General features: G+C 39.7%; 1 protein-coding gene across 1 annotated transcript; it reads left to right on the top strand.

Annotated features, from left to right (window-relative positions):
• Positions 1 to 638: 638 nt before the first annotated feature.
• agtrap (angiotensin II receptor-associated protein) lies at positions 639 to 8,950 on the top strand. The gene is made up of 5 exons (XM_030729619.1): positions 639 to 787; positions 1,721 to 1,755; positions 1,951 to 2,059; positions 3,390 to 3,585; positions 8,007 to 8,950. The coding sequence occupies exons 1-5, from the start codon at positions 761 to 763 to the stop codon at positions 8,129 to 8,131; spliced, it is 492 nt and encodes a 163-aa protein (XP_030585479.1). The 5' UTR covers positions 639 to 760; the 3' UTR covers positions 8,132 to 8,950.
• Positions 8,951 to 10,654: the final 1,704 nt, after the last annotated feature.

Below are 10,654 nucleotides of genomic sequence, written 5' to 3'. Positions count from 1 at the left end.
GGGCTGATGTTTTTGACTGGTTGTTCCCTAAAATTCCCTCCCTCAACATGTTCTCTGACAGAGACATAATATACGGCCTTATATTGGACAATCTAAATAATGACTTTCTTATAAACACTGTTATCATCATTGGGAAATTTTTCATTCATAAGGCCAAATTCTATAAAACCCAGCCTAAGTTTCACGCTTTTCACAATGACTTTCTGTTATTTCTCAAAGCTCTTGGTACAATGCACAATAAAAATGCCCTTAAAATATTCTCTTTAACTGAAGAATTCGATTTAAAAGCTAAACCCTAGCCCTTTTATTTATTTTATTTTATTTTATTTATTGTTTTTTTTTTATTTAATTTTACATGTATTATCCTTTATTGTAGCATACAATTCGTATTGATTTATTTTTATTGCATCCTTTCGCACTTGTACTCTATTTTACTTGTATTATGCCTTGTTGTTTGTAAATGTACAAATTGTTTATTATTTTTCTGAATAAAAAAAAACAAAACAAAAAAACAAACAAACTATTGGACCTCACCCCAGGGGTTGGGGGAAGGGGTGTGGAGAGGGGCCAGGAGTCACATGGGAAACAGTCAGGCTGCTGTCACATGGCCTGTGTTTGCAAGGCTGAGCCGGCGGGAGGAGGGGTTTTGCGGAGAAGTTTGTGTAAGAAGAAAAACTGCGGTACTTTTTCATGTAGCCCTTCAACAAGTTGAAACGGTGAGTCGGATCAAGGAGGAGCAGCTTTGTCCAAACAGCCAATTATGGAAATTCCTGCCATAAATCTAAAGGTGAGATTTACTTTTTTTGCATTAATGATAGCCTCGGTTTGTACGCTCAAACAAACACCGGTTTTAAATTAAACGTCAGCTTTGTTCCTCATTTCTCAGCGGTAATTCCTCTGTGTGGCAACTCACGCTTGTGACACAGAACTCAGTGAAGTGCTGCTCTGCTTTTTCCTGTTAAATAACAACTATATAAAACACACTGAAGTCCAAAAATTATACAACCTTCTTTTGAGTGATTTTGACAGGATATTAGAACTCCAAACATATTAACATGTTTATGTCCACTAATACTGTATTTTGGCAATGAACACTCATCTGAGTGAATATGGAAGGAACTTAAGTTGAAAATAGTATTAGACACAAACTATATTTTGTGCTGAGCATACACTGATAAACCGATGCCTCTGATTAAGAGTGAAACCGACCTGTGTCTCTGTGCTGTTTTCAAAGAATAAAATGCTTCAAATCTAATTTGGACCAGAAAATATGTGATGAGAAAAGTTGGCTTAGAGGAGACTAACAAAAACTAATACATTGTCTTGTATAAAATGGTGAATTTTTCTATTCATACCTTGGATTCAAAACAGCTGAACAGATGAGTTATTCAGATTTCTTCTTTAGCTTCTGTATTTGATGTTTTCAGTATAGATTGATCTATTAAATTTTTTTCAATGTTTTTTCATGGAATGTAAGAAAATCAGAAATACAAAGATAGGTTCGTGGTATTTGACAAGGCTGAAACTGATGTCAGCCCTCTTAAAAAATATTTTACAGTTAAATAAAAGAGAGAAATTCAAGAAATCATCACTGCAGATTAGCTGCACCCAGTTGTGGTTTGGAGTTTTTAACTGGTATATGAATGATAGGTTTGCATTTCTAAAGATTATGACAATCAAAGTTTGACTTCAACACATTTTTTATCCTCCTCTATTCCAGGCCATCGTGCTGGTGCACTGGCTGCTTACAGTCTGGTGAGTGAGCACAGGCTTTTTTTTTTTTTCCACAAACCTGAGGAATTTCTCTCCTCTTCTGGCGCACGTACACACGCTTATACTCTTGATTCAGGTCAACGCTTTCACCTACATGTTTTGTGCTCTGTGAAATCGCACACAACTCCTGGAGTCTGTGCAAGAATCTGTCTCTTATGACTTGTGTCTTTCCTTCAGGGGGTGTATGGCGGGGTCGCCGTGGTCATTTGCATGGTCAAACTTTAGTGTTTTAGCAGTTGGAGTGTGGGCGATTGCACAGAGGGACTCGATAGATGCGGTGATCATGGTGAGTCTTTGCCTTCATGCAATCTTGTAGCATCATGTGATACATAAGGCAGTCGCACTGTAGGTGCAGTGCTGCATATTTGTGCTAACCTATTTTGTTTGTGGAATCTGGGGCATTCTGTGAGCACCCCTTTGAAAAAGATAGTGTTCCCTTCCAGTAACTGAGTTCATGTCACTGTTGGTTTAACAGAAGTACTCAGCACAAGCACAGTGACATCACCCATTAGTTTGTGGCATTTTGAAGGGTTGAATTTTGTATTCTATTTTTTTTTTCTTAAAGCCAAATGTGGCCATATTAAGAAGTTGCTAGCTAGTTTGGTTAGAAAGGTGCATCCATAAAATGTGACGATTATTAAATGGGATGCTTATTCTGACTTGCAAAAGAAAACGTCCTTCAAATTAAAAATTTCCTACTGGAGATAGTCAATAGTAGATTTTTTAAGTGTGTTTTTGTATGATTGGACACTGAAAAGTGACCAGCTTGTGTATCTTTGCTGTAAAGTTGCACCTTATAGGGCCCCATGGGAACTGACTCACCTTTGAAGCCAGTCTCCAGTGGCCACTAAAGGAACTGCAGCTTTTGGCACTTCAGCTTTGGCTTCATTTTTCAGCCCCACTGTAAAAATATTTGCTACACTCTAACTCTGCTGATTTTTATTTATTTATTTTCCAGAGTGTGTCCTTGTAAAAGTTCTTGATACATTCTTTCAATTCCTGCTTGAATGAGCACAACTTTGTTGTATGCTGTGGTTCCTTGGTGCTTAGTTAAGTAAAATATTTAACTGGGAAATTATATCAACCTCAGATGGTCTGTGGATGACTCTAAGCAGCTATGACTATCTTTAACTGATAGACTGATCAAAGCTACACGCCATCATTGAAGGCTTCAGGCTTTCAGTGTTTTGAATGAAGAGATGTATCTTGAGGCACTGACCCGTGTTTTTAAGTCACTCACTGAGTCACCCACCCAGTCAGCTGCAGGTAATGTAGCCTGCTTTACAGTACATTGGGTTTGACTAATAACACATTTAACTGACATTTGATTAGTTCTTTATTGGCAAATTATTTCTCATCCTGTAAAATGGATATTGACTGTCCCAAATTATAAGGCAAGATGGGAAAAATCAAAATGTGTTTTTGATTGTTTTCTTTGCAGTGTCTGAATTTTTTGTCATGGCTTGCAAAACCTTTTTCCAGCATGTGTATATAATAAGATTGCTTTTTTAATATCAAGATTTTGCAGATATAAACTGTATTCTTCAGCAACTGTGACATAACTGCATAATTATGTCCATTAACATGTTACACTCTCTTTTGTGTGGTCCCTGTAGTTTCTGATAGGGATGATTTTGACAATATTGACCGACATCATCCATCTCGGGATATTCTACCCCCTTAATACCGTGAGCAACTTGTTTCGCTTCAGCTCAGGGATGGCCATCTTCAACCTGCTGCTCAAACCCATGTCCTGCTTCTTCGTCTACCAAATGTACCGCGAGCGAGGAGGAGATTACAATGTCAACTTTGGTAAGTAACCACTAGGTCGAGTACAGCAGCATAAAGAGTTTGTACACGTTTAAGGATTTTGGCTCAGGCTTCTTTCCTTTTCTCAAACACCATTCATTTCATTCTCATAAAGATGTGAAAAGGAAAAAGCAGAAATGCACACACAACAGGTCCAGCATGCACGTCTTCAGTTTAAGTTCAGAACCAGTGAGACATGATCTAAAATATCTGCGGCTCCCCACAGCTTTCTGACCAAAGCTAAAGATATGGTGTAATGCATGTGTCCAAGGGCACTTTGGTATCCTCCTTGTGTTGTTTTATGCTGTTTGTCATGAGAGGCCCGCCAAGAGCAGCACACACTGGCACGACTCTCTGCTAAACCACTGGCAGATGATCCCACCGTCAAACTGATTAGTTACAGTCACAAGACTTAAAATGCAACGAAATATTTGAGCTGCATTTTGGCCAGTCAAAGAACCCCTTTCTCAGTGAGATGTTTATTACATTTGTGTGTCATCTTGGCAACCAGTTTATAATGCATGGAGGAACACATTAAATCCATGCAGTCTGGCAGACAGAAATAGCACAGGAGTGATGTGCAAAGAAACACAGATGGACTCAGTTCTGAAGAACACCAAAATAGAGACTTTGTGTTGGTATTGACTGTTCAGTTTATAGCTTTCTCTTTGTAGACAAACGTACGCTGACAAGTGAAGGGATGTTTGATCAACTGTGTGTGGCCATTGATTTGTAGACTTTAGCTCGCTCTGCTGAGAGCTTTTCCATTAGAAATCCCACTGAGCCGTGACGTCTGCTGGACTCTTAAATCCCTGAAAATGTTACTCATTCCTTAATGTTTGATCCTGTAATAAGAAGAACAACAACACAAATGAGAGAACCAAACCAAGCAGCAGCAGTATAATGCCATTTTTTTAACTATTAATGCTAGTATTATCAGCAAAAATAGTGTGTTATTTCACTTCACACTGGGGGAAGTAATGAAATTTCTCCTGCATTGTGACCCAAAACTGCCGTTGACAAAATACATTTCCTGGCTTCTTGGCAGATAATTGAATATTGATGAATGCGCTCTCTCTGTGGTTTTACTTTACCGCCACATTCACACAGCAGGTACATCCATTAGAGTGTGTAATGACTGATGAAAGCAGCTAATGTCAGTTTCAGACTATGTGAGTTTTAATTGCTGCCTGATTGCGTCGTTGGCATTTATATGGTTCCCTGCTGCACTGAGCACTCTGGGAACCAGACAATCAAGTGCATGTGAGTGAACTGTTGATTCAGGTATTTGGAGCTCCCAGAATTTTGATTGATGGACCTCGTATGGTGGCTGAATTACTCTTACTAGTTTGTGTAGCAGGCTTAACTTTCATGGTCAGTCAAAATGACTGTAGTTATTAAACCAGTCACTGCTTAGCACCTGCAAACAAGCAAATGTGGGCTGTCAAGACACACAGAGGCAAGACAAGTACTTTACTGGACAAAGAAAAGCATCATTAAAATTCAAAAACAGTATCAAAAAAATTAGCTTTGGGTTATTTCTACTTTAGGATCGATTGACAGGTAAGAATGATGCATTTTGCTTTCTTTGCTGGCCTTCCCAAATTAAAACCCATGAGCAAAATTGAAAGGAAGTGCTTTAATGCGAGCCATACAGCGTAGCATGCTTTGTTATGTACTTGCTAGTACTGGGTTGGACCCTATTTTGTCTTCAGAACTGCCTCAATTCTTCATGGCATAAATTCAAAAAGATGCTGGAAAAATTCCTCAGATTTTGGTCCATATTGACATGATGGCATCACACAGTTGCTGCACATTTATCAGCTGCACATCCAAGATGTGAATCTCCTGTTCCACCACATTCCAAAGGTTCCCGGTTGTATTGACATCTGGTGACATTGCGGTGAGATCATTGTAATATTCAAGAAACTATTTTGGAATTATTTGAGCTTCGTGGCATGCCAACTTATCCTGCTGCAAGCAGGCATCAGAAGATGAGTATGTTGTGGTTAAGAATGGATGGACATGGTCAGCAACGATACTCAGGTATCCCGTGGTGTTTAAACTTGTTACTAAGGGGCCCAAAGTGTGCCAAGAAAGTATCCCTAACACCATTATTACCCAAACTGTGATAGAAGGCGCAACTGATCTATGCTTTCATGTTGTTTAGAACCAAATTTGTGACCCTACCATCTAAATGTCCCAGTAAAAAATTGAGACACATCAGACTAGCTCCCCCCCCCCCAAAAAAATCTTCTGTTGACCAATTTTGGTGAGCTAGTGCAAATTATAGCCTATATAGAGATGCTCCTCTGCGTACCTTGGTTGTAATGAGTCATTGTTGCCTTCCTGTGAGCCTAAAACAGTCTGACTGTTCTCTGACCTCTGACATCAACAAGCTACAAAAGCAGCTGTGAGCAATTTTAATTCAAGTGAGCAGGCACCATCTTTGAGTTTACAGTCCTGTTTCCATCAGAGCTTTATGGCTAACTGCAAGAATTTTGAGGTGTCACAAGTGGTGTTAGAAAAAGGCCTTCATTACTGGATTTGGATACATTTATACCTCAAACTGAGCAAACGTTAAGATTCCTGTTTGCTAAAATTAGCTCTAGATAAAAAAAATACACAAAGAAACACTTAATTTTTATCTGAGATTGTATATGTTTAATAGTATGCATGCAAAGAGTATTATAGACAGACCAAATAACTGTTTGGGCTTCCACCAGAACTGTGCTTTGATGTAAAGCTCAACAGCCTTACTAGCAGTAAGTAAGTTGCGGGTTAAAGATTGCCTGCCACTGCCCTAAATGTTTGTGGTTTCATACTAAATTATTGTGCACTCCTTTAATATTTGTCATAAAGTTAAATTTTCTTCTTTTCTTGCATGCAATTCGCTGCTCTTTGCCATACTTTCCCTGCCATGTCTTCTTTTTTTGTGAAGGCTCATTTGGTTGTATTTTTTTTTTTTCTGTTGTAATCTCCTCTCCTCTCCTCTCCTCTCCTCTCCTCTCCTCTCTAACCTTTTGACCTCTCAGACTTTGAGACCTCTGTGGACAGTCGATGCACTACGGACAGTGCTGACAGTGCCTTTATTGGCCTCCGCTATTGATTCCCGGCTTCTTCCCTTTTACCATTTCTCACATCCAATCGTCCTCTTCCAACTCCTTCTATCCAGGAAGCAAGATTCCATATCAGGCTGCAGGATAATCGAGAGAAATAGACTCTTTTTTTTTTTTTTTTTTTTCCTTCCTTTGTTTTTCAAAATTATCATCTTGTTAATGTTCGTTTGTCTGTCTTTGTAATTTTTAATCTCTTTTCATCTGAACGTTCCCACCTTCACTTGTCCCACACCTGCCTGCACTGCTATGTTTGTCAGTACGGATTGCTTTATTGTTTTATACATGCACTATTTATTGTGTTTTATGATTTTGTGTGTTTCTGCAAGTTTGCATCTGCTGTATGTTTTATTCAGATTTTTAGTCTCCAGATGCCTCATTTGTACTTTTGCATTGTATTTGCATTCATTTAAAGCAGAGCTGCATGATGCTGCACAATCTAAAATGAGCCTAATTAAAATCAACACAATGTTATCTCACACTAGACAGTGAGTATGGCCTGGTTTTATGCACACGCTTTCTTTGGTTTGTTGAGCTTTACGTGATGCCATCCTTTGGTTAGTGTTGGGACGATTGCAAACATCCCCATCCCGCTGCAATGAAACCAAATGTTCTGTTTACTAAATGTGCATGTTGGTCACAGCAGTTGGATTCTAGGCTTGCTTTGAAATTTCAAAAGGAGAAAGTTGATATTCTGGACACATCAGTCAGGACTGTTTGTTGTAGGAGCTTCGTATGAAGTCCCTTTTATAGAATTCTTCATAAACATGCTTACCTGAGGTATAATCTAGCAAGGAAAATGTATCCTCTGGTTTTCAATATTTTAAAATCTTGATTATTTGACTGCTGACAGAAAGCCAGGATATTTTTCATGTTCAATCCCAGATCAGTGATGTTCCTGTGGCCAAACTGCTCAGAATGACGAGGAGCTAATCAGAAAGTAGTGAAATGGGAGGAAATTTGTCTCCCCTCAAAGAAGAGTTTTGAATAAAATTGGCTGTTTTCTCATCCTACCATTCATCAGAGGGATTGTGCAGATTCCAACACTATCATGTATATTTCTGCAGATGCAGCCAGGCACTTGACTCAAGATATCAAATCTGCCCAACTGTGAATCTGTGTGTGAGAAGAAAGTGAAAAATAAATAAATAAAAACATCTGAGGAAGTTTGAGCTTTCTGAAGATGCCTTCTGTGTGTCAATACTGTCAATATGTATATCAACAATAAGTCAAGGTCCACAATTAGATATGGTTAAAAAGAATCCATTTGCATGGCAGGTGTTGAAGCATTGTGGCTTGTCTCTGCAGGTTTCCCTTCTGTATCACGAAACAGAGATGATTATCAGTCCATTGACCATCAGGATGACTCTTCTACCTCAGGAAATCCCTTCAACCAGACCCCAGACAGCAAACCAGGAGCCCGCACATACTGAGCGAAGCAGCCGTTGGAACAATGCTGCGTTTTCTTTTCAGCAACGTCGTTGCTCTTTGGGACAGATATTGAAATCCGTTCTGTTGTTGTCCCTGTTTTGTACAGTTAGTTACATCTGAAAAAGTCTTATTGTGCTAAATAATCATCTGTTTGAATGTCAGAGTGAAATGTGGCATGATTAAATCCCTGTCATTTCATATTTTGGCACATGACTGCTGATCATATGCAGAGGAAACACTGTTCTCCCATTCTCATTCTGTGTTGCTGTACTTTTCACCTTCTATTTTTAGTAGACGGGTGTTGAATGGAGCTGTTGTATCGACAGCGTTTTTTTTCTGTTACCTTTTACCTATTGGGTATTTCCCCCCCCCCCAAATGTGGCACTAAGAGGCCGTTTCTTTGTGTAAGCGGTATGTTAATATTTTCTTTCTTTTTTTTGTACAATGCAGTACTGCTGAAGAGAGTGGGCTGTTTTTGCTGAGCCTTGTTACCCTTTGCTTTTGTACTTTTTCACCTAATGTGAGATTTGAAATGCTTCAACTAAACTGGCCAGAACTGAAGTTAATGTTTGCTAACTTGGCATAAAAAATAATCTCACTGCAATGCAGATGGACTCCATTCATTAATGCTGATCTTTAGTGTTTGCAAAGTCCGCACCAAGACTTGTCCATATCAAGTCACCAATCTACTGAAATGTAATAGATATAAAGACTGCTGATTTTTGTAACATCACATTATCAGTTAATGTTTATAAAAAACCAAAAGGATTGTTGTCTTTGTCATTCTAACAGGTACAAGTAAAGGGTTTTTAGAAGGCCGTGCACACTCTTTTAGTATGTAACACCTGTTTACAGTATAACTACAATAAATTGCAGACCGCATACTGTGCACCGTTGATCTGTTAGAATACGTCTCTCCTGTCCAAATACAGGAGATGTGAGAACATATTGTTACACTCAAAGTGTTAAAAGTGCTTCAAAGCTCGAAATGTTCACATCTACACCGTGGATAGTGAAAATGTGTAATATCACACATCATTAAGCTTTTTATGAAGCATGGTTTTTGCTGGCAGAGTGCCTGGCTATGGAAGCGGTCTGAGCAGTGGCGGTCCTAGCCTGTTTGGCGCCCTGGGCGAGCATTCCCGCCGGCGCCCCCCCCCCCCCCCCCCCCCCCCCCCACTCACACACACACACACACACACACACAATAGCGATCGCCGCACTACTACACTTGGGGGGGTAATGAGCGACTGCTGTGTGGTGTATGTAGCTTTCTGCCATGGTCTGACAGACAGGCTTTAACAGAAGGTCCCCCCACCATCACAGGCACACTCAGAATTTCTTTTAAATTTTTATTTGAAAAAACATGGAAGAAACTGAAATATTACACAGCTTCTGCTTAACTTTATCTTTGCTTGTTTCTCCTCTTCTTCTTTTCTCTTTTTCCTAAACTGTGCACCTGATGGCTTTGACCTTTTCCCTTCCATCTGCCACAATTCGCCACCACCACCGCCCATCCCCAGGGTTGTCAGATCTGACTGACAGTTGCCAGCCCAACACAACAAAACCTCCACTGAAACTCATGTTAATAGCACCAGGTGTGATATATATTTAAATATACAAGCTTTGGGTAACTTGTTAAAATTTTGGCTGCTTTTCACCATATTTGGTAGGTTTTTAGGAAGTTTTTATTGTAAAATTATATATCTATATAATTTTATAATTATATAGAAATATCTATATAATATTCCACCCCAATGTGTTCACAAGCTGCCCAATCTGGCAACACTGCGCCATCCACCAACATTTGTCCAAACTGTCTAGATTCGTATTTGTGTTATTTTTTTTATCAGGATTCGGGTTCACACAAATACTGTGATTTAATGACCATATTTACAGTATTATAAATGAAATTGGCTTTGTGTTCTATCAGTTGTGTGCATCTAATTTTATTAGACGCACAGATTCATTCTGTGGAACATGGGAGGAAAAAAAAAAAAAAAAGAGTCAGTTTTGCATATCTCGCAAAAGTTTTGCGAAATCCTGAGTTACTTTTGCGAGATCTCGCAAAACTTTTCAATATTAGGACATACACTTCGCGTTAATCTTGATATGGCAGTGTCCGTGAGGATAAAAGGTTTGGCAAGAGACTGCCAGCAAAAGTCGCCTTTATTTATAATTCAGCGGTTACTGTTGGCTGTAACCAGGCCCAAACTGTACAGGCATGAATGAATGAACCCGGCTGACAGTCTCACTCTCACGCCATCACTGCTTCACTCGACTCGCACCCCAGGCTGAGAGGAGAAGGGGGCGGGGCAGCGCTGTGTGTGTGACGATCGAGTGAAGCAGTGACAGCGAGACAGAGAGAGAATCCCCCGCCTGCCCTTTTTCTTCTGTTACAACCTGTCTGACCATGGCAGAAAGCTACATGCAATACACAGCAAATAGAGGGCGCCCATTACCCCACAAGTGGAGTAGTGCGGTAGGCGTTGCTGCGGCGATCGCAATGCGTTGGGGGGAGGGGG

This window comes from Archocentrus centrarchus, chromosome 5 (genome assembly GCF_007364275.1).
Source record: "Archocentrus centrarchus isolate MPI-CPG fArcCen1 chromosome 5, fArcCen1, whole genome shotgun sequence".
Lineage (NCBI taxonomy): Eukaryota > Metazoa > Chordata > Actinopteri > Cichliformes > Cichlidae > Archocentrus > Archocentrus centrarchus.
Note: the sequence above shows the minus strand (reverse complement) of the source record. Positions and strands in the feature narration are given on the sequence as shown.